The 25,063-nt window shown below is 40.7% G+C and overlaps 1 protein-coding gene across 1 annotated transcript; it reads left to right on the plus strand.

Annotated features, from left to right (window-relative positions):
- Window positions 1-24,726, plus strand: CFAP97D2 (CFAP97 domain containing 2). Its single transcript, XM_090258504.1, has 5 exons — window positions 1-108; window positions 7,894-7,974; window positions 11,067-11,185; window positions 20,553-20,765; window positions 23,693-24,726. The coding sequence occupies exons 1-5, from the start codon at window positions 19-21 to the stop codon at window positions 23,718-23,720; spliced, it is 531 nt and encodes a 176-aa protein (XP_090114630.1). The 5' UTR covers window positions 1-18; the 3' UTR covers window positions 23,721-24,726.
- Window positions 24,727-25,063: the final 337 nt, after the last annotated feature.

Genomic DNA, 25,063 nt, shown 5'->3' on the forward strand with positions numbered 1-25,063 from the left:
TTGTTGGTGGTGTCTGAGATGCACAGAGCATCCCAGCTGACGCTCCAGCGCAGGAGTGAGTACTTGCAGAGCACATGGGAGAAAGCCTACCAGGATCACAGGAAAAAGGTAGGAAAGGCCAGTGCCAGGCCTCATAGTTCAGGGTGAGGCCTTCAAAGCAGTAACCATGAAATGTCAGGGCTTTCTCTGGAAACCAAAAGCTAATTTTCTTTTCAAAGATGGAATGGTTGAAATTACATTTCCTTAAAAATGTGGTCATATATGTTGCCATACAATAAAAATACCATTAAATAGATTATGGTTTTCATGTGTCATGTTTTAGGACCATTTCTTTCTCAATCAAGGCATATGTTTTTTTTATAAAGTACTTAATTTTTCATAAATTACTCAAAAGTATCCTAAGACAAAAAGATCTAAAGGACCCTTTCCCCTTTGAAAACAGCATATTCCAGTGGGGACAAAAAGCTGACTTTCATCTCCATTAGGAGATCCATTATTTTTTCCATTTTATTTGATGCCAATGTGGAATCTTTTGAGAAGGTCACTATGTGGTTTGAAAATGGCCGGCCTGTGAGACCTCAGTGGAGCCATCCAACTGCTCAGTGCTCGGTCAGTCACATCTCCACATCTGTGTTCATCAAGGTTGAGAAGTGCTTTAAGGGGATGTTCTGGAACAGGCTGTTGCTCTGTGGTCAGTTGAAGTGATCCCTCTGGAGTGATCCCTCAGGCAGTGGACCCAAGGTTTCCGCATGATGACAAGACCCACGTGAGCCTATCTGCTCCTTGAGGGTCCTGCCTACCTGGGTTGAGGTGTGACACAGTGGCTTCAGGGAGACTCGGTGGCACTTGCTACAAGGCTGGCCCTGTGCCCACATGCACAACTGGGCCCTGAACCGAATGTCCCCCTTGAGAGTCCCAGTAAGCACTCTTCACCAGCTGTTCCAGGGCTCACCTCACTTCCTTAGACCTTTCTTCTTCCTAGAAGTCTTGTCTGCACCGTCTCTCAGAAGCACATGTCCTCATTTTTCTGTTGTCCCTTTTCTCCTGTCTCATGTCACTTCATGATTGATGTAACAGACTTATTATTTTATTTCGTTTGTTTCCCCCAGTCTGTGAGGGTGGTGGCTATGTCCTGTCACCATGATACTCTCAGTACCTAGAGCACACAGCATGCTCTTGGTAACTAGTTGTTGCTAGGGGAAGATGAAGAGGGTGTGCTTGATAGTAACAAGTATAAATCAACTACCACTGCCCCTTTGAATCATCCCTGGTAAGAGATAGGTTGCCAACAAACACCCCCAGTTTAAGGAAGATTCAAAATAGTCACTGTGGAAAGCAGAGAGCTGATTGACTGGAAAGAGTCAATGTGTTGACAGTTGGCATGGGCCCCAGGTGTGGCTGCGGAGCCTCAGTTCACAGAGCATTGACGCATGCAGTTCTGCGATGTCCCAGAAACACCTGGTTGCTGGGCCTAACAACGGAGTGCGGGCACACCCCAATCTGGCTTGTGGTCAGCAGCAGGGCATGGGCCCAGGAAACCAATGATCCTGTCATGAGGGGTTAAAGGGAGGGCCACAAAATATTACCTGGAAAGGGATGAAGTAAAGACAGAGAGCAAGTCAGGAAGAGATGGTGGGAGCCAGTCAACCAAGAAACTGAGAAGAAAGGGGCTATGGGTGAGGAATGGGACAACTGAAGCACAGCTTCCCAACGGGTCGCTTCCGTGTGAGGATGATGCCTGGAGTCCTGGCACGGCTGTCTCCTTGGTGTAGAACTCATTTAGGGGAAAATAAAACTGTGGTCCAGATGCTACAGGCCCTGATGAAGGAGGGGAAATGTGGGCCTGCAGCAGATAGGAGGGTGAGGAGGAGCAAGGGCTGTGGGTGAAGGAGCCACTCTGCTCTGCCTGGAAGCAGGAGTAAAGAACGAGCAAGATTCCCTTACCACTCCAGACCTCACCAGTTGGCATTAAAACTTGGCTTAGACAAGTTCTTCCATATTAAGAGTAGGGAGAATTCAGCTCTTAAGAGTAAGTTTTTTTCTTACTGTGTGGCGGAAAACCCTGGGAATATAAGAAACTTTGATGGATAAGAGGGGAGAAAACAGACATGAAGGAGACCATGGTGCCTAAAGTCACCTCTAGAATTCAGCACGTTATCCTCAGCCTGGCATCTCAACAAAGCCTTCTACCTTACACTTGAACACACATTTATGCTAAAATAAAATAAAAATAACCTTAATAAAATACAAATTGCTATTAATATTTCTCTAACATAATAAAACATAAGTACCTCATCCCCAAGTCAGTATCTTAATTAATAGAGAAACACTAAAAGTGTTCCTTATAAAGGACAAGGATGCCTACTATCTCTTATTTGCTTTTAAATTGTTTTGGAGGTTTTAGCCAATGCAAGTAGACAAAACAAATCCATTAGCCAAGAAAATAGATATTTTTTTCCTATTTGTGAATGAAATGATTAAATAACTGATAAACCCAAAAGAATTAATGAAAAGAAACAAAAATAAATTGGGCAAAATAATTACAATTTATAGCAAACACAGAGGATAAATATCCTTATGTATAAAGAACTTCTAAAAATAAAAAGAAAATGCAAACAGCCCCATATGAAGATGGGCAAGTGATATGAACAAAAGTTCACAGAAAAAGATTTGCAAGGACTTCGGTCAGATGGAGGTATAGGCAGACACAGCTCACCCTTTCACACAACCGCATAAAAATCACAACTAAAATATAGAACAACCATCACTCAGAACCATCAGAAATCGAATTGAATGGAAATCAGATACTATGGAATTAAAGAAACCACATCCATCCAGACTGGTAGTGTTACAGAACCCCTGGGCTGCTCCAATTGAAAACAAACCCACAGGCTCTTTAGTTAGGGGCCCGATTGCCCGCCGCCAAAATCGTAACTCTTAATACCAGAGTTTGGTGAAAATAAAAAGAATTGTTTATTTAACAGTTATATAGATTTAGTTATTTGCGGATTTCTGTTGTTAAGTCTTATATTCTTTAAAACACCCATAAACACATATACTTGCCTCCACCCCTACCAAACCAGGCTAGCTTTAGAAAAGTTAGAGAAACCGTTTCCCTACTTTCCAAACACAATTCAGCTTTACCAGCAGCTGCCAATCATTCAATCCTGATTGGGGAGACCTCATCTGTGTTATGGGGTCCACCAGCTTTTAATCCAGAACCTCATGGATTCTCAGCCTCCTTGTAAACTGTATAGTTAGTCCTTTTGTAATCCGCACAGTCAGCCTCAGCCTCAGTCAAATGCACATAGTCAGCCTCAGCCTTAGTTAAATCCGCACAGTCAGCCTGCCTAAAATGTCTGCTGCTTATTTCTAAATCCCTGACTACGTCCTCTGATGCAGTGGGTACGGTAACCAGTTCTGACCATTCACAGAACCTCACGCAGGCTCTGTGTGCTTTCTCCATACCATCCCCTGGTCCAAGTCCCCTCCCATCTACCTGAGGCTTTGGATGCATTAAAGCCATTTTGCATTAAAAAAGAAACTAGCCACCAGCCTCAGGCATGTGGAGGCATTCTAAAAGCTGCTTCCTTTTCCCCATCCCCCAGCCGCAAACTCTGGGGTTTTTTGGAACACCCCTGTTTCTGTAACAGTAGGAGGGTCACAGACCCGGAACAGGCTGGTCCCACACCCATGTGTGGTGGATAAAAATTCGGGAGGGATGTCATAGGAGCAAGAAGTATCAGCCCCATACCAGCTCCCCAGCCCAGGGTTCCAGTGCCAAGAAGATAAGACCCCACAACATCTGGCTGCTAAAACCAGTGGGGATTGAGTCAGTGGAAGAAACTGCTGGAGCCCCAAGCAGTTCCTCTTAAAGAACCCACACAGAGACTCACCTACTCAGACTCACTCCCTCTGAGCTCATTACCAGGGGAGCAGTTTGAAAAGCACCAATGGCATACAGGGAGAAACTGAAGTGTCTGGCATCAAGGCAAACAGAGGCCATTTTCCCTTTTCTACACCCTCCCCTGACAGAGCCAGCAAGCTGGTGCCATATCTGAGACTCCATCAACCTAGCTAATACTGTTTGACCTGCCTTAGAGATCCCCAGAGACTCCATCCCTCCCTACTTACAGGCGCCCGGAGGCTGCTTTTCCATATAAATGCCTGGTCTTGGCTCATGCTTCAAAACCTCCTAAATCCTCTCAAACAAGCCTCAGTGAGCTCCAGGCCTGACACTAGCAACAGTCATCCTAGATTCACAGCATGGCTTTGCCCGGGAATCTCCAAGCCCAGCACAGGTGGCAGCCATCTTGGATTATTTTATAGCTCAGGCAGGGTGGCCCCAGGCAAAACACAGGTGGGAGCTAACCTTGGCCTGCACCATCAGGAAACCTCAGGGCCAGCGCACCAAGTGGACAGCTACAGACTATGTTGGAACACCATCACCCTGCCCCTGAACAGCTGATCCTCCATGGAGGGCAGAGGTTGGTTGGTGGTCAGTGGTCACAGCCAATCCTTGCAGCTGACTGGCCTGGGTAAATCTCTCCTATTGATCTTCCAACAGTTACCAAGGCTCAACTAAAGAGAAGGGTATACTCAGCTATGAAGGGTGCACCTCAAGTACTCAGTTTGGGTGATGGGGAGGCTGTGCCACTGGACCCTACAGGACATCTACTACATTAAGCCACACTACCAAGACACAGAATCAAAGCAGCTCTACTAACACATAGAAATAGTCAGGGGGAGGCTGTGAAGATGAGGAGGCAAAGAAACATGGCTCAAATGAAAGACCAGATCAAAACTCCAAAAAAGCTAAACAAAATGGATATAAGCAATCTATCAGATGCAGAGTTCAAAACACTGATTATAAGGATGCTTAAGGAACTTAGTGAGGACCTCAACAGCATAAAAAAGATCCAGTCAGAAATGGAGGGTAAACTAATTGAAATAAAGAACAATTAACAGGGAAATAGCAATAGAGTGAATGAAGCTGAGAACCAAGTCAATAATTTGGAACATAAGGAAGCAAGAAAAAAGAAAATAAAAGAAGATAAAAAATAATTTGAAAAAGAAGAAAAAATCAGAACAACAAGAAGAAAAAAGAATCCATGAAAACAAGGTTAGTCTAAGCAGCCTCAGGGACAACCTCAAGAGGGCCAACATTCACATTATAGGGGTGCCAGTAGGAGAAGGGAAAGCAAGAAATTGGAAATCTATTTGAAAAAGTAATGAAAGAAAAATTCCCTAATTTGGTGAAGGAAATACACATGCAAGTTCAGGAAGTACAGAGAGTCACAAACAAGATGGATGCAAAGAGGCCCACTCCAAGACACATCATAATCAAAATGCCAAAGGTTAAAGATAAAGAGAGAATCTTAAAAGCAGCAAGAGAAAAGCAGTTAGTTACCTACAAGGAGTTCCCATTAAACTGTTAGCTGATTTTTCAAAAGAAACTTTGCAGACTAGAAGGGATTAGCAAGAAACATTCAGTCATGAAAAGCAACCAAGATTGCTCTACCCAGCAAAGCTATCATTTAGAACCGAAAGGCAGATAAAGAGCTTCCCAGACAAGAAAAACCTAAATGGAGTTCATCATCATCAAACCATTATTATATAAAATGTTAAAGGTATTTAAGAAAAAGAAAATCGAAACTATCAATAATAAAATGGCAAAAAATACAAATCTATCAACAACTGAATCTAAAAAAAAAAAGCTAACCAAACAATAAGAACAGAGACAGGAGCCCTGGCTGTTGTGGCTCAGTGGATTGAGCGTCGGCCTGTGAACGTAGTGTCACTGGTTCGATTCCCAGTCAGGGCATATGACTAGGTTGCACGCTAGATCCCCAGTTGGGGGCATTTGAGAGGCAACTGCACATTGATGTTTCTCTCCCTTTCTTTCTCCTTTCCCCTCTCTCTAAAAACAGATAAATAAAATAAAATTAAAATTAAATAAAAAATAAAATAACCTTGTTAAAAAAAATTAATAAAAAGAAAAGAAAGAAAGAAAAGAACAGAGACAGAATCATGGATACCAAGAAGGTTTTGATGGTTGTCAGATGGGAGGGGTGTGTGGGGGAATGGGCGAAGAGATGAGGGGATTAAGACATACTAATAGGTAGTTACACAATAGCCATGGGGAGGTAAAGTACAGTTTAGGAAATGGAGTAACCAAAGAATTTATATGCATGACCATGGACATGAACAATGGTGGGGGGATGGCCTGAGGGAGTGTGGTGTGTTGGGTGGAGGGGAACAAAGGGGAAAAAGTCAGGACAAATGTAATAGCATAATCAATAAAATATAATTTAAAGGAAAGAATTGCAAATAGCTCTTAACCTATAAAAAGATGATCAACTTCTCTTATAACAGAGAATTGCAAATTAAACTTGCACTCTAATACCATTTCTCAACTATTAGATTGGTAAAAATCCCCAAACTTGTTGGCAGTGCTCTGGTGGGCAAAAGGGCACAGCCCTGTGTGTGCATATGGGGAAGGGGGTGATTTAGCAATGTCTGATAAAATTATACAAGCATTTTCTCTTTACCCAGAATTCCCTTTTCCAAGTATCCATTCTAGAGATATACTGGAAAAGAAACAAAATAATTGCAAAAGATTCTATTGCATCATTATTTGTAATAGCAAAATTGGAACTAATCAAAATGACCATCAAAAGTGATCTGGTTGAAAAAATTAGAATGCTTTCACACAGTGAAGTACTATGCAGCTATAAAAATGAATGAGAAACATCTATATGTATCTCAAGAATGTATTTTGAAATAAAAAATAGGGTGAAAATATGTAAAATGTGATGCTTATCCAAAAAGAGGTGGTAAAATGTATATATTTGTATATACACACATATAGATACATTTACACATATACACATATTGTATATATTTATATTTTCAGAAATGAAAGGAGTATCTGTAAAGTTAGAAGATTTGTCAATAGGGAATAGGATGAAGAAGATAGGAATGGGGCTTAGGCCATTTAGAAAAGGAAGTTGTTTCACAGATTTGACCTTGGAGCCATGTTCACATTTTTGCACATCATAAAACAAAATAAAAACTTAAAGGCATTCCAAAATGAGTGTGTTATTCAAACCTTCTCACCATCTAGCCCTTTCACCATCTCCTGGCTCTCCCCACACGTGCTCTGTTCCATGACCACACACTCCGTGGGTTTGATTCCCAGAGTGCATGATGCCCATGCTGTCATTTTATACAGACTCAGCTGGTGGAGCTTCCTAATGTTGTCCCTTTCAGATTATCAGCTAATAGGTTCCACTAGTAGTGATATTTATAAGCAAGTGTCTATATAGAATCAGAGGGGATTTTTTTTTATTGCAAATGGTAAACAGTCCTCATGGACTTAGTTCAGCACATTTTAAAATATAAATTTCTTCTCTTGTTTGTTCATTTTTCTGATAGGAGACTCTGCAGGGATCATTTTGCAGTTTATCAATGTTTAAGGTGCTCATCCTGAAAATACTGCTGGAGGCTCAGAGATTAGAGTGAGGTGGATACAGGGACATAATTCACTGTCTTAAAGGCCTTTGGCAACAGAGTACAGAACAGAAATGTCAGCTGGTGGTTACGGTTAATGAATCCTCACTTTGTACCCATTTAATTCTCCACTTGAAAAATGACATGATAGGCTCATTTTTGAGGGCTTCCTTGTTCCTCCAGGTGATAGTCAGATTCTGAATCAAGTCCTGAATATCATTCAGAACTTTCTGCCACAAGGTGACTTGGAAGCTTTGGTGCCATGAATAATGATCTATACATATCCCAAGTGCCAACAACCCAGAAGCTGCACAACCGAAGCTCACATTAATTATCTACTACAACTGTGCTTGAGGTCACACCTCCCTCTCTGTGCTGTAGGTCTGGGATGCCCAGCCACTTGTGGACACCCGTGCCCCACTGTCTCTCAGCCACCTCCACCTGAACCTCAAGAAGCTCAAGGTACCTTTCAGTTTCACCTCTCAGCTACAGTCACAGCTAACTAGAAAATGTCAGCTTAAAAACCCAGGAAAATGGAAAAGGCAGGCTCAGTCAGAAATAAAGAAGTTACTATCAAAGTAAAATGCCGCATAAGCAAACCAATTAACTTCATCAAGGCTCCAAATGGAGCTGGTGGGTAATTGCACTAGAAATCTTTCTCTAGTCATCCTGTTAACCCATCACAGCTTGAGGAAAAGAGGGAGGTGAGGAAAGGAAATTCGCAGTGTTAATTTATTTAGTGCAGTTCTATAGTAATTGATTAATTGGCATCATTTCTTTATACCAGGCCATTTCATGGCCACCTCAGAATATTTATTCCTTGAAGCTTAGGCCATCTAGTGAAAGTAAGAATTACATGGTTATGCTGATAGTAATGCTTCCAAAGGCAAAATGCTGTGTACTTTTTATGTGCCTCTTAAGTAATAATATCCTAAATGGGCAGAACAAAAACTAAGTGACCAGTTTTGAGCTAATTAGAAGATCAATCAATTTAAAAACCTAAAGCAAGAAAATTGATGTTTCCTCTGGGCTTAAATCTTTTTTTCTTTTTTCCAATAGTTTTTTTTTTTTTTTTTTTTTTTATTACTTCACCATTCACTGTAGAGTGCATTCCAGTAATAAGCTCTAAGCCAGACATATATTGCTGGAGAAACATGGCTATTTTAAATTCTTTTTAAAATATGTTTTTGCCACAAATCCTAAGCATTCTTTTTTTTAAAGTATATTTTACTGATTATGCTGTTACAGCTGTCCTAATTTCTTTTCCCTTTGCTCACCTCTGCCCAGTACCTCCCTTCCCTCCAGCATTCCCACCTCTTTAGTTCATGTCCATGGGTCATGCATGTAAATTCTTTGGCTTCACCCTTTGTTATATTATTCTTAACTTCCTTCTGTCTACTTTGTACCAACCAATTATGCTTCTTAATCCCTACACCATTTCTCCCCCTTCCTCCTCCCAGCTGATAACCCTCAAAATGATCCCCATGCTTATGATTCTGTTCCTATTCTGGTTGTTTGCTTAGTTTGGTTTTCTTTTAATTTTTTAAGGTTCTGTTGTTGATAGTTGTGAGTTTGTTGTCATTTTAACGTTCATAGTTTTGATCCTCTTTTTCTTAAATAAGTCCCTTTAACATTTCATATAATAATGGCTTGGTGATGATGAATTTCTTTAGCTTTACCTTGTCTGGGAAGCACTTTATCTGCCTTCCAGTCTAAATGATACCTGTACTGGATAGAGTAATCTCGTTTGTAGGGTCTTGCTTTTCATCACATTGAATACTTCTTGCCAGTCCCTTCTTGCCTGCAAAGTTTCTTCTGAGAAATCAGCTGATAGTTTTATAGGAACCCCTCTGTAGGTAACTCTCTTTCTTCCTCTTGCTGCTTTTAAGATTCTCTCTTTATCTTCAAACTTTGGCATTTTAATTATGATGTGCCTTGGTGTGGTCCTCTTTGGGTCTAGCTTGTTTGGGATTCTCTGTGCTTTCTGGAATTATATTTCTATGTCCTTTGCCAAATTAGGGAAGTTTTCCTTCATTATTTTTTCACATAAGCTTTCAATTTCTTGTTCTTCCTCTTCTACTTCTGGCACCCCCATGATTTGGATGTTGGCATGTTTAAAGTTGTTGCAGAGGTTCCTAAGCCTCTCCTCATTTTCTCAATTCTTGTTTCCTCATTCTGTACTGGTTGACTGTTTTTTTCTTCCTTATGTTCCAAGTCACTGATTTGAACCTGTTTCCTTCTCTTCACCATTGGTTTTGTATGGATTTTCCTTCGTTTCATTTAGCTTAGCCTTCACTTCTTCCCTTCTGCGTTTGCCATACTCAGTATATCTGTCAAGTCTGTGAGCATCTTTATGACCAGCGTTTTGAATTCTGCATCTGTTAGGTTGGCTATATCCTTGTTGCTTAGTTCTCCCACTGGAACCTTGATCTGTTCTCTCTTTTGGGCCATATTTCCCTGTCTCTTCAACTTGACCACTTCCTGTGTTTGCCTCTGTGTCTTAGGTAGAGCTGTGGCACCTGTTACGTTGTAAGGGGCAGAGCCTTAGGTATTTGTCAGTACAGGCGACCTCTCTCACCACATTGTGGTGCTGTACGTAGGAGAGGGGTCTGAGGTGGAACAATGCCGCTTGCTCAGCACTTGCCCCTTTTCCAGGCACTACTCCCACTTCCTGTATGGGACTGGTACCTCTCCAGCTGTTGTCCTGGCCATTGTTCCCAGATTGGAGGGGTTTGTGGATATTCTAAAATGGTGAGGGCCCTCTAAACAAGTGGACTGCTGAGAGACCGGCAGTTTCTTCCTCCGCTCCAATTCCCACAGGTTTTCACAGTCAGAGGCAATGAGGCTTTATTTTCCCTGGCACTGGAACCATGAGCTATGTGGTCTGGTCTGGTGCTGGGAGTACTCCTCAGGTGTCCCTCCCTACTTATTTTAATGTGTGACTGCACTTTCTGCTAGCCTGCCACTGCCACTTCTGCTGCCCCTGCTGGCACCACACTGCTTCCTTTCCACCCTGGTTTCGCCCATCTTACCTGTCTGGATGAGTATTTCTTCTTTATATCTTTGTTTGTTGGACTTCCCTGCAGCTCAGTTTTCTGGAACTTCTGGTTGTCTCTAGTTTTGAGACAGTTGTATTCCTCCTTAGTTGTAGAGGGAGATGCAATGTGTCTACCTATGCCTCCATCTTGGCTGGGGTGAATCTTTTTTCTTCTGAACAGTATAAAATATCTTTCTTAAAATATGAAGTGATTTCCTCTTTAGCATCACCATCACAGGTCAGAGTTTTAGAGGATGACCCTGTTACTTTCGCTCCAAGTTTAGGAGATTTGGCTTCACCCTAATGTCTTCCAATTCATAGACAAAGGAGCCTGTGCATGATGTACTCGTTGCTGAAGCTCGCTACAGCAGCATTTGCTGATATCTAGGGAGGCGATATAAAACCCACAGGGTGCTCAAGACAAAGTGCGGGGAAGGAATGCTCTGAATGAATCTGTGCACAGTAGAGCACAGATGCAGCTGGTGCTTCTAAAGGCTCCTTGTGTGTCTTCCCACAGCTGGAGGAGGAGAGGCTCTCTGTCATCAACAGGGACAACCACCTGCTGTTGCAGAAGCTGTCCTGCATCATGAGGACCAAGGGACAGACTGATAGCAGAAGCAACTATACACACAGGAGGTAACTGGGCACCAGCACCAAACCTGGAGGGACCTGGAGCGCTTGGCTCCAGGCCCTGAGCAGGAGCATTGCCAGTGAGCCAGAGTGAGGCATTTCCAGCCTCTCTCAAGAGTCATATGCCAGAGAATTGCATTTTCCCCCATGACTTATAAATCAGAGTTTTACCTGAGACTCAGCTTTCACTTTGGAGGGTTTGGGGAAGGTGGATTCAGCCGGGGTCTCAGGAACATCCTGTGCTTCCTGGTTGCTCTCATTGTCTGGTCACTGTCATTAAAACCTGGAGCTATGATAGGTCAACCTCCATTTTCCTGGGACAGTTTACATTAAATCTAAAATCACTTTCTGCTTTAAAGACAGATATTTAACCTGAGTATAAAATCATTTTTCAGTGTTGCTTACCTTAAAGCTGCAATGAAGGGGCCTAGTAGAACAGTTAATCCAAAATGTCACCTGGAGAGAAGCTTACCATCATCCTCAGGTCCAGTTGTAGAGCTCTGAGATTTTTCCCTGGGGGAGAAGCAGACCATAAAACAGACAGCTGCTGATCTCTCCCCAAAAGGAATTGACTTCATTTGCAGCAGAGTGTGGGGAAGTCCAAACCTCGCTGGATATGAAATAAAAGGCATCCACATTGGGAAGAATGAAGTAAAGCTGTCTCTATTCACAGAAGATACGATTTTGCATATTAAAAATTCTAAGGAAACCTTTTTAAAAAAAGCTATTAGGACTAATACACAAGTTCAACAAAGGACCAGGATATAAGATCAATAGACAAAAGTTAATTAATTGTATTTTTATATATTTGCAATGAACAATCTGAAAATGAAATTATTAAAAGTAATTTTAATCACAAAAGTATCAAAGTGCCCATCAGTAGATGAATAGATTTAAAAAACTGGTACATTTACACAATGGAATACTACGCAGCAGAAAAAAGAAATTCCTAACTTTTGCGACAGCATGGTTGGAACTGGAGACTATTATGCTAAAAGAAATAAGCCAGTCAGTGGAAGAAAAATACCATATGAGCTCACTTATAATAGGAATCCAATGAACAAAATAAACTAACAAGCAAAACAGAACCAGAGACATAGAAATATGGAACAGACTGACAACTGCCAGAAGGGAGGTAGGGAATGGTGGAAAGAAGGGAAAGGGATTAATCAAAGAACATGTATGAATGACCCATGGACATGGAGAATGGTGTGGGAGTGAGGAATGGTCTGGGTGGAGGAGGGCAAAGGGAGAAAAATTGAGCAACTATAATACAATAAACAAAAGTAATTTAAAAATAAAAAAGGAGAAAATATAAAAAAAATAAAATACTTGTGAATAAATTTAACAAAGGAAATGCAAAACATATTCTGAAAACTACAAAAAAATTGTTGAAATAAATTAATGAAGATCTAAATAAATGGAAAAAAAATCCCATGTTCATGGTTTGTCGTCGGCAGCCGTCCGTCTCGAGAGATGATGGTGTAGCTTCTTAAGAGTCTATCTGCACCGCTGAGAATGGCTGTGCAGTCCGACTCGGGAGTGACATGGTATCTGTCTCCTCCCGTGTTGAATCGACATCTTGCGATGACACTGAAGCTACAGAGCCTGGGCAGGGTGATATGGAGGGTCTGCTGTTGCCCATGCAGCAGACCCCCCCTCTCTTCGCAGCTGAAGGGTCCAAGGGAAAGACGAGTCGATATAGCTTGGGTTCAGGTGCGCCGCAGGAGTTGCCGGTGTTGACTACAACATCAAACCGCCTTAGGGACTCCGGCTCCGGATTTTCTGTCGGGGTTTACTCCCTTAGCCTTTCCCCTGAAGAGGTATGCCGCAAGGCAGTGGAGGTTTTTTGGAGTCAGAGTTTTCCTTTCATGGTTTGTAAGACAATGTTAAGACAGCAATAGTTCCCAAACTGATCTAGAGTCGATGCAATACCTATCAGAATCCCAGCTTACATTTTTGCAGAAATTGACAAGCTGGTTCTAATCATGTGGAATTGAAAGGGACACCAAATTATCAAAAACAATCCTGAAAAAGAATAATAAAGCAGGATGACTCATATGTCCTGATTTCAAAACTTACTAGAACAATGGTAATCAAAACAATGTGGGACTTGCATAAGGGCAGATATTTAGGTCAATGGAATAGAATTAAGAGTCCAGAAATAAGCTCATGTGTTTACAGTCAATTTATTTTCAACAAAGGTGCCTCGACCACTCAATGGAGGAAAGATGCTGAGACAACTCTCTATTCATATGTAAGAGACTAAAGTTGGACTGTTAACTCATACCATATATGTGAATTAATTCAAATGGATCAAAGACCTGAATGTAAGAGACTTCATATTTGGCAATGATATTAGATATGACACCAAAAGCATTAACAACAAAAGAGAAGATATATAAACTTAATCAAAATTTAAAACTTTTGTGCTTCGAGGAACACTGTTAAGAAAGTGAAAAGACAACCCACAAAATGGAAGAAAATATTTCCAAATCATATATCTGATAAGGCATTGTATCTAGAATATATAAAGAACTTTTACAGACTAATAACAGAAAGATAAACAACCCAATTTTAAAAATGTGTAAATGGCCCTGACTGGTATAGCTCAGTGGATTGAACACCAGTCTGTGAACTGAAAGGTCGCCAGTTCGATTCCCAGTTAGGGCATATGGCTGGTTTGCAGGCCAAGTCCCTGGCTGGGGGCATGCCAGAGGCAATGAATCAATGTTTCTCTCACACAACGATGTTTCTCTCCCTCTCTGTCTTCCTCCCTTCCCCTCTCTCTAAAAATAAATAAATAAAATCTTTTAAAAAATGAGTAAAGGATCTGAATAGAATTTCCTCAAGGAAGATGTACAAAAGACCAATAAGCACATGCAAAAATGCTCAATATCATTAGTCATCAGGGAAATGCAAGTCAAAACCACAATGTGATAGCACTTTACACCCATTAGGTTGGCTGGAATCAAAAAGGCAGATAAGAGCAAGTGTTGGTTGAGATGTAGAGAAATTAGAACCCTCATCTACTGCTGGTGGGAATGTAAAATCGTGCAGTCACTTTGGAAGGCAGTCTAGAAGTCCTTCAAATAATTAAACATAGAGTTGCCATATGACTCAGCAATTCCACCCCTAGTTATATACACAAAGAGAAATGAAAGCATGTCCATAAGCACATAAATGTTTACAGTATGGAGGGCTAGTAAGGTGATAGTTAAAGGGTAGGGTTGTTTCTTTTCGAGGGTGAGGAAAATGTTCTCATTGACTGTGCTGATGGTTGTACATATCAAAGACACTTCTATGAGAACAGGAAGGAGTTTTCATCTTAAAAGAACTGGTCTTAAAAGGATAACTAAGGCTCACTGCTGGGAAGATAGTGGAGTGGGAAGCATCAGGAATATTTGTCTTTCCACCTCGACTACAACTGACAAACAGAATCTGTATGAAGTAACTATTTTTGAACTCTGGAGTCTATCCAAGTCTTGGATGGTAAATTGTGATTAATTTCAGTCATTTCAGCTCTTAGCAAAGTAGCAAATACCCATCCCCCTGCTCCAGCTTTGGGACAAGCAGCTATGCATCTGATCCTAGAGCAGCTTGTAAAAGTCAAAGGAGAGAAAAAAACCAGTTTCCTAATATCAGGTCAGTTGTCTGATCTCTGATTGCTGCTACTAATCATCGACATGCAGACAAAGAGGTGGCAGCCATTCTTGTTGCACCCACCGCCATTGTTGCAAGACCATCATAATTCCAGCTGAAGTGACATCCAGGGAATTTAAAGGATCAGCGTCCTTTCTCTACTTCATTTTTTTCTTTCTCCCCTTTTGAGAGTCAGACAGTACAGATTAGGACATTCAAAAACAACTGCATATATGTGGGAAATTAGAAAGTAACTATGCATGTCCAAGGAAAGACTCAGAAAAGAAACAACAAGACATCAAGTTTATATCTCAGGTTGATCTTTGGGACAGAGACAGTTTATAGCAAATAAATAAATAAATAAACAAATAAATAAAAATAAAAACCCCAGCAAACTCTGAGAAGGGGGAGTTACCATGTTATTAGATTCAAATGTCCAGTTTTCAACCCCAAATCACAAGGCATGCAAAGAAACAGGAAAATAAGGCTCACTCAAAGGAACAAAAACAAAAACAAAATGCATCAACATAAACTGTCCGTAAGAATGACCTGTGTCAGATATACTTGACTAAGACTTTCAAACAACTCTCTTAAAGATATTCAGAAACCTAAAGAAAGTGTGGGAAAGTCGAGAAAAATGATCAGTGAACAAAATGGAAGTATCAATAAAGGTATAGAAAACCTAAAAAAAAACGAAGAAGGAAATTAATGGAGCTGAAAGGTATAATAACAGACATGAAAAAAAAATTCACTAGATGGATTCAAAGTACAGTTGAGCAGGCAGAAGATAGAAACTATGTACTTGAAGATAAAACAATGTATATTATCGAATCTGAGGGACAGAATAAAAAAGACTGAAAAAAGAGAGCAGAGACTAAGGGACTTATGGAACACCACAAAGTGGACCAACATATGCATTGTGGGAGTCCCAGAAGAAGAGAGAGAAAAGGGAGCAGAGAGAATATTTGAAGAAATAATAGCTGAAAACTCCCCAAATTTGATCCAAGAAGCATAATGAACTTCAACAAACATAAATTCAAAGATACTCATGCCAAGACAGCTTATAATCATACTTTGGAAAGAAAAAAAGAGTCTTGAAAGCAGCAAGAAAGAAACAAAATTATTACATACAGGAATCAGTAAGATAATAAGCAGATTTCTCATCAGAAACTTTGGAAGCTAAAGGAAGTGATCCGTTATATTTAGTGTTAAAAGAAAAAAAGCTGTCAATCAAGAATCCTATGTCTGGCAAATCTGTCCTTCAAAATGAGAGAAATTAAGATACTTCCATATAAACAAAAGTTGAGAGGGTTTATAACCACTAAACCTTCCCTGCAAGAAAATTCAAGGGTGTCCTTCAGGGTGAAATGAAAGGACACTACACAGTACTTGAAGCCATATAGAGAAATAAAGATCTCAGTAAAGGTAAATACATGGGAAAATATCAAAGCTTGTATTATTGGAATTTTGGTTTGTAACTTCAAATCTTGTCTCAATATAATTTAAGACACTAACTCATTTAAAAGAATTATCATTTTATGTTTTAGGGCACATGAAGTATGAAGATGTAATTTTGTGACAAAAAGATGAAGACAGAGCTGTAAAGAAACAGTTTTTATTTATCATTGAAATTAAGCTGGTATAAATTCAATTAAGAGTGTTATAACTTTAGGATGTTAATTGAAATCCTCATGGTTAGCACAAATCAAACAGCTATAGAACACAGACAAAAGGATATAAGAAAGGAACTTCAATGTCTCACTACATAAAAAATTAAACACAAAAGAAGACAGTACTACAGGAAATGAGGAACAAAAAACTATGCAGCATATGGAAAACAAGTAGAAAAATGTCAGAAATTCCTTCTTATCAGTAAATGCTGGTGCCCCTTCCCTATTCCTGCCTTCACTTCAACACACTCTGATGCTGCAGATTTTTTCACGCATCTGCATCTTTAGCCCTGTTGTCACCTGAACATCAGCCCAACAGCTGATTTCACAATGACACAAAGCCATGTTAGACCATGTGTTCAAATTCCAGCTCCTCCCATGATTCATTTTGGGACTTTGGGAAAGTTTTGACTTCAGTAAGGCTACTAATAACCTCTGAGGATTAAGTGAGATAATCCTATTTCCTAGATTCTAAGATATACTTCCTTTTAACACACACACACACACATGCTCCCATGTGCATACATGTGTGCGCGCACACACACATTTTAATGGCTCTAAAGTAAGAATGCATCCTACAGTGCATGGCATGGTGTGATTTTGCTGGCAGCAATTTTTAAAAAATATTTATTTTTAAATTATATTTTACTGATTATGCTATTGCAGTTGTCCTGATTTCTCCCCCTCTCTCCCCCTCCACCCAGCACCTCCACTCCCTCAGGCAATCCCCCCACCATTGTTCATGTCTATGGGTCATATGTATAAGTTCTTTGGCTGCTTCATTTCATAAACTGTACTTTACATCCCCATGGCTATTCTGTATCTACCTATTTGTACCTCTTAATCCCCTCACCTCTTCACCCATTCCCTCACACACCACTCACATCTGAAAAGCACCAAAACACTCTTCATATCTATGATTCTGTCTCTGTTCTTGTTTGGTTAGTTTGTCTTTTAGATTCAATTGTCGATAGATTTGTATTTTTTGCCATTTTATTGTTGATAGTATTGATCTTCTTCTTTTTCTTAAATAAGTTCATTGAACATTTTATATAATAATGGTTTGGTGATGATGAACTCCTTCAGTTTTTTCTTGTCTGGGAAGCACTTTATCTGCCCTTCGATTCTAAATGATAGCTTTGCTGAGTAGAGCAATCTTGGCTGTAGGTCCCTGCTTTTCGTGGCTTTGACTATTTTTTAACAATTCCTTCTAGCCTGCAAAGTTTCTTTTGAGAAATCAACTGACAGTCTTATGGGAATTCCTTTGTAGGTAACACTCTCCATTTCTTTTGCTGCTTTTAAGATTCTCTCTTTATCTTTAAGCTTTGGCATTTTAATTATAATGTGTCTTGGAGTGAACCTCTTTGCATCCATCTTGTTTGTGACTCTCTGTACTTCCTGAACTTGCATGTGTATTTCCCTCACCAAATTAGGGGATTTTTCTTTCATTACTTTTTCGAAGATTTCCAATATCTTGCTCTTTCTCTTCTTCTTCTGGCACCCACTATGATGCGAAGTTGTCCCAGAGGTTGCTTACACTATCCTCATTTTTTAAAATTCTTTTTTCTTCTTGTTGTTCTGATTGGTTGTTTTTTGCTTCCTTATGTTCCAAATTATTGATTTGATTTTTGGCTTATTTCTCTCTACTGCTGTTTCCCTATAAATTGTTCTTTATTTCAATTAGTGTATCCTTCATTTCTGACTGGATCCTTTTTATGCTGTTGAGGTCCTCACTAAATTTCTTGAGCATCCTTATAATGAGTGTTTTGAACTCTTCATCTGATAGATTGCTTATCTCTACTTCATTTTGCTCTTTTTTCTTTTAATCTGTTCTTTCATTTGTGTGTTTGTCTCCTCGTTTTGGCAGCCTCCCCGTGTTGGTTTCTATGTATTAGGTAGAGTTGCTTTGACTCAGTGTCTTGGTAGTGTGGCCTAATGTAGTAGATGTCCTGTAGGGTCCAGTGGCACAGCCTCCCCTATCACCCATGCTGGATATTTGAGGTGCACCCTTTGTCTGGGCTGAGTACACCCAGCTCTTGTAGTAGTTGAGTCTTGGTTGCTGTTGGCAGAGCAAGGAGAGGGATTTACCCAGGCCAATCAGCTGCAAGGATTGGCTGTGACCACTTACCACCAAACTCTGCCCTCCATGGATGATCAGCTGTGTAGGGACAGGGTGATGGTGCTCCAACATTGTCTGTGGCTGTCTACTGGGTTCCCCAGGTGGTGTAGGCCAAGGTCAACCCCACCCGTGTTTTACCCAGGGCCATCCTACCTGAGCTATAAAGCAATCCAAGATGGCTGCTACCTGTGCTGGGCTTTGAGATTCCCAGGTGAAGCCAAGCCATGAATCTAGTGCCAAGTCTGGGGCTCACTGAGAGGATTTAGGAAGTTTTGAAGCATGAGCCAAGACCAACCTTTCATATGGAAAAGCAGCTTGGGTGTGCCTGTAAATAGGGATGGTGGAGTCTCTCGGGATCTCTAAAGCAAGTCAAACAGTGTTAGCCAGGTCGATGGAGTCTCAGATGTGGCACCATCTTGCCAGACCCGTCAGGGGAGCATATAGAAAAGGGACACTGGCTCTGCTTACCTTGATGCCAGACACTTCAGTTCCTCCCTGTATTCCACTGATGCCTGTCAAGCTGCTTCCCTGGTAATGGAGCTCAGAGGGAGTAAGTCTGAGTAGGTAAGTCCATGTGCGGGTTCTTTAAGAGGAACTGCTTTGGGCTCTAGCAGTTTCTTCCACTGACTCAATCCCTGATGTTTTTTGCCGCCAGAAGTGGTGGGGACTTATCTTACTGGTACTGGAACCCTAGGCTGGGAGGCCTGATGTGGGACGTGGACTCCTTGCTCCTGAGATATCCCTGCTGAATTTTTATCCACAATACGTGGGTGGGGGACCAGCCCGTTCTGGGTCTGCGACCGTCCTACTAATCTGGATGGATGTGGTTTCTTTAAATCCTTAGTTGTCAGACTTCCATTCAATTCAATTTCTGATGGTTCTGAGTGATGATTGTTCTATATTTTAGTTGTAATTTTGATGGGGTTGTGTGAAGAGGTGAGCCATGTCTGCCTATGCTGCTATCATGACTGGAAGTCAATTTTTCTTTCTTGGTAGTATATGAAACAATGAATGGCTATCTGTTATCAATGAAGCTGGGTATATATAAAGTATTTGGAACAGTGCTCAATAAATTTTCCGATGGTCTATCATGTTCCACTGTTATTCCTTATTTCAACAACTCTCCCAGTATTCACCCAGTCACTTGATCCTAAAACCTGTGCTTCAGTCTTCTCTGCTTGCTCCTTTGTGCTCCCACAGCTGATGTAGAGCCAGCTGCTCTTGGGTCTTCATTTCTCACAGTTCCCTTCCCCATTTGGATGCAGCCACCTGGACCACTGCAGAGAACTCCTAATCGATGCCCATCCAGTCTCATATCCCCCAATCCATTCTCCACCCTTTCTCCACAGTGATCTAAAATACACTTTTTAATGTGACTTAAAGTTATTGGATGACTCCTCATTTCTGTCAAGGTAAGTCAGAACTTTTTGAGCTGCACACAGACCTCTGTCAACTTCCCATTGCAATTTTCCCAGATGTGCCATGCCACTAGAAGTGTCCTTCCTTTCCCTGATTGCCTGGGACATCCACTCTTGTTTGAAGCTTCTGTCCCAGCTCACTTCTCCTGATTGCAACATCTTCCCACTGCCCTTAGGAAGCGCTGAGCATTCCCAACTCTGTGTCCCCGCTTGCATCTACAACACTGGATTACATTTTCTCCTCTACATATTCTCTCCCTTAATTGGGCCATAAGGTCCCTGAGTTCAGGACTGTTTTCATCTCTGAATCCCAGCATCTCAAAATCTGAGCACCTGGAGAAGGATGGGCTACTGAGTATTTGTGAAACACATGAATGAGAGCAAAGCTCCCTCTCTGGAAGCCCTTCCTGCCCTGTTGGCAATGTGGCCCTTTTCTTGAATGCAGAATGAGAATTCTGTCACTGGATTTAACTATCTCAGTACGTCAAGAAATATCTATGGTATTTTTTTGTTTTGTTTTTTAGTCTAAACAGTGGGGAAAGAGAACAGGAACTTCGCAGAGTTCAAAGGAAAAGCAATGTGCCGCAAAGAGAAAACAAATTCATTCTGGGAAGGATCACAAATTCAGAGCCATTTTATCGAGCTCAAAGATGGCAGGAAGTCTGCGTAAGGAGTGAGAAGTACCAGCATGCCCTTATGAAGTATCCTGGGAGTCAGCAGACAAGCCAAGGGAAAAGGTACCTGTGGTTTCTTTTTTGTTTTAAATCTATAGTTATCTCAAATTTCCATTTACTTTCTCAGATTTATCAAACATATGGGCTCACTGACTCTTAGCTATTTTAGGGCTATTCTGTTGTCAAGAAGCTTATGCCAAATGGTCTTACCCTAATAATAGAAGACAGAGGACAATGACTCAACTGATGAATTTGTACACACACACACACACTTATGAGGAGATAAAAATGAGCTTAGTTGATTGACTATAGGTTGTGAGAGAAGGGTTTGGTAAAAAATAATAACTTAGCAGAATAGTACACATAAAACCTCATTCAGAAATCATGTGACAATTCTGGATTAGTTGCTACACACTGCATCCATAAAAGCAAAGAAAATCAATAATTTGAAAGACTTTGCCAGGTAATTTAAATGCTAAACTCTCCTTCTTCCTCTTATCCTCCTTGCTAGCACAACCATAATTCTGAATGAAGAAAATGAAGTTTTGTCATTCATTACCCTGCTCATGAATGTCCCAGTATATCAAATGAAAGAGTCGTAAAATCTTCGCTCACTCCCCATTATGTGGTGGAACATTTTGACACATTGCTTTCCCTTAAAATCTAGTTCATCGTAGAGAAAAATGCATGATATCAAAGTTCAAGTAAACACTCTGGGTCCCAAGCCCCCACCCCCTGAGCATGCTCCAGGCCCCACAGGCTCCCATGCCCTGCTCCTCTCCCAAAGGACCCTTCTCCTTTACGCCCTTGCTGACCTGCAGGCAGTGGAGTTGACATTGGCTCTACCAGCACTTCTTCCCTTGCCTTGTAGGAACATTGAAAAGCCCCAGCGTTCCTGCCTGCTTGACTTGGACATTTCTCACAATATCCTGAGGCATGGAGAAAACAAATATCTTTTGCAAAGATACTTAACTAATAAGCAATTACTAATTACTAAGACACTCAGAAAATTTAGTTTGTTTTGTAATTTATATTGAAAACTTGAACATTTTGTTTCAAATCTTTATTTTTAATTATAAAACTAGTATTTCTTTATTGTAAAAAACAAAATATCAAATAGTACAGTGTATCTAAGTAAAAGGCAGGGCTTCTCTTGAACTGAACTCCCTATAAGTAACCACTGTTAACAACTTGTTTATGAAAATTGACTTCATTCATTATTTGTTGGTTTAAACAAAAACGGGACCATACTCTATGTAGTTTTCTGTTAATTGCTCATTTCATTCAATAACACAGCAATATTCAACTCTTTTCACCTCATAGCACTCATAAACTAATTACTAAAATTCTGCGGCACAACAAAAAAATACATTTTTTTTGCCAATCTAACAAAAACAAATAGGTATCATATAATATTGACTCATTTACACCAAATGGCTACTGCGTTGGCTGCTGTAGTTTTTTTGTTTGTTTGTTTGTTTGTTTGGTTTTGACAATCTAAGGGAAAAGAGATCAGTGCTGCTGACTAAATAGTCAGGGATTGCATGTTTTGAAAATTCTTGCAGCACAACAAGGTGCCTCTTGCTGCAAACTAGTGTGTCGCCACACGCCGACTGAAAATCAGCAATAACATATCCTAGAAACAGTTTCATGTCAATACAAAAAGGTCTTCTCCATTCTCTGAGACATTAGAAAGTGTTTTTGTACAGATGTGCCCTAATTTATTTAGTCATTCCCCCAACTATGGAAATCTAGGTTATTTCCAGTTTTTCACTATTCCAATGAAACTACGACAATCATCCTAACTTATGTGTATCTTTACATAATATTTCTGTAATTTATATTCCTGGAAGTAAAACTGTTAAATTAAAAGGTAGACACATTTAATTTTCTGATACTGCCAAATTGTTCTCGCAAATGGTCTAGCAATCTGCACCTTCACCTGCAGTGGCAACGAATTGTCTGCATCCTCACACTCTTGCCAACCCTCTGTATTATAGATACTTTAGAATCTCGTTCTGTCCGATTTCTTCTTCTATGAATTAACTGTCTGTTCATATCCTTTGATCATTTTCCTACTGGACATGTCTCTTAGTAATTAGTATGTAGTTACTGCTTACCAATATTTACTTTTTTCTATTATCAATGTCAGAAATGTTTTTCCCACATTATTGCTTATCATTCACCTCCATTAGGTAGTCAAATTTGTCACTATTTTTCTCTATGGCATCTGGTTCTTGTGCCTTAACACAGAAAGGGCTCTGTCAAGCTAAGAGTGGAAAAGCATTTTCCTAATGCTTTTACAGTTTTCTTGATTAACTTTAAATTTTTAATTAATACAGAATTAAATAAATGTGGAATTTTTATACATTTTGTCAGTTAGAGATCAAAGTTTAGTTTTTCCCAAATTTACTGCAACTTAAAAAACGTTTGCATTATCAGAAACTGTTCATATTCTTCATTCTTCATACAAAGTGGTTTTCAGAGGTTTCCAGGGCTTACCGGCCCTCAACAGGACATGGGGCATTTCCTGGGTCCTCACTAACACAGAAGCAGGGCTGGCCTCCTTGATTGCTGGTGAAGTTGTGTCTCCTCAAGGGAGTTCTCTGCATCCTGGGGCCCTTTTCCATTGGGATCTTGTTTTTATTTGTATCGCTACCTCTGCTACCCTCCTTTGGATTTTATCTGTCTAATTTGGTTTCTGACATTATTTTATTTTTTAATATTTTCGTGTCATTTTATTTCAGGTTTGTGTCTTGTAAGCCGAACGCTGTGGTTTTGCTTCTTCTTCTAGTCTAAGAGGCTTTTACCTTCTCCATTTCATCTCTCGTTTCTGATTTTTTGTTTGTTTGTTTTCATTTCCTTACTTTTTTCCCATTTACATTGTTTTCTTTAGCAAATGTCAAAAAAGCCCACTTGGAATTTATGCTTCAAATCCGTCCTTCATTCATTTACTTTGACTCTCTTGAAAATCTTCTTTTACATAACAGGAAACTGATAAGGCCCAAGAGATGTTAAGATAAAGCAAAACAAAGAAAGGGAAAACAGAAGCCTCCAGAAACAGGGTTTCCTGCTGCTGCAGCCCAGAGACTACACTTTATTTGCTGTGTCACCAGCCTTGCTGGCTGTCCGGGCCTGGCCCCTGGATGCAGCTCTGAGGGCTGGGGCCTCAACAAAGACAACTGGAGAAGCACTCGCCTGTCTGACAAAGACCAGAGGCAGGGAGCCTGGGCGGCAGGCAGCCCGGTGCTGGGCCTCCTGGTGAGATTATCGCTGCTCTGTGCTTTCCTTCCCTGTGAAAAGACGAGCAAGGGAAGCACAAGGAAACAACTACCAACTCACTGCCTCTGGATCCAAGTTGGAATTGTGACCTGTGTGTCCCAGATCCACAGGCACCTCTGTCACAAGGGACCTTCTGCTTCAGTGTGTCTGTGAGGGAGGAAGGTGGTGACAGGCACCGAGGCAGAGGGGCGGGCTGAGGAACTCCTCAGTAGAAAACCTCCTTCCCCGCTGTCAGGTCTGAGGGCTCTGAATTAGCAGGACTTCTCTTCCTCCAGGAGCCCTTGCCTCCCAAGCTTGCAAACATTAGGGACTCAGTCAGCACCGAGTCAGGGAGCGGTAGCAGGACACTTTACGGTAGGTCTCTTCGCTTTAGAAAGAAAACAAAACCAGCTATTTGAAATCTGCAGGTTTAGGGAGGAGAGAACTTAGTTTTATAGAACAAGAAAGTTAGAAAGTGGCCCAAAGAACGCCCGGTAGTGCCTTGACCAGCTGTCTGAAGACCAGATGCCACCTCCCAGATATCCGGTCAGCTGGGTCTGGGGCCTTTTCTGGTCCAGTAAAGACAGGGCACACCACCATTTACCTTTAACTGTCCAGAAAATAGCCCTCTCTTGTTGACATGCCCTTCTTCCCTAGAGCCTGGATTCCTTCTCCTCTCCCCAGGCAGCACCTCCCAAGGGGACTCCGTAAATTTCTGAATTTGCTGAAGGGCTGCACTGCCAGCTCTCTTGGATGTTTCTATCCCCGAAACCCTGTTTTTATTTTTTCTCGTTTAAATATTTTTAAAGAGTATTGTATATTTTATTATTATTTGCAAATTATCTGTTATATAACCTTTATATCCATAAAATTTATAGTGAACAAAGACATATATACAAACTTTTCTCCCCAAAAGACATGCTTGTTCAGTCGTTAATAGCACATCATTGATGATCGAGTATGGCATAGTATAAAAATAAAATATTGTGTTTTGCTTTTAAAAAAATTTTTATTGTTGACACTATTACAGATATTTGGCATCTCACCTCCTTTGCCCAACTCCACCAGCCTCTACACCCTGCTAGTTTAAATATTAACTT

The sequence above is a fragment of the Furipterus horrens genome, unplaced genomic scaffold, assembly GCF_987537825.1.
Source record: "Furipterus horrens unplaced genomic scaffold, mFurHor1.1.pri manual_scaffold_12, whole genome shotgun sequence".
Classification (NCBI taxonomy): domain Eukaryota; kingdom Metazoa; phylum Chordata; class Mammalia; order Chiroptera; family Furipteridae; genus Furipterus; species Furipterus horrens.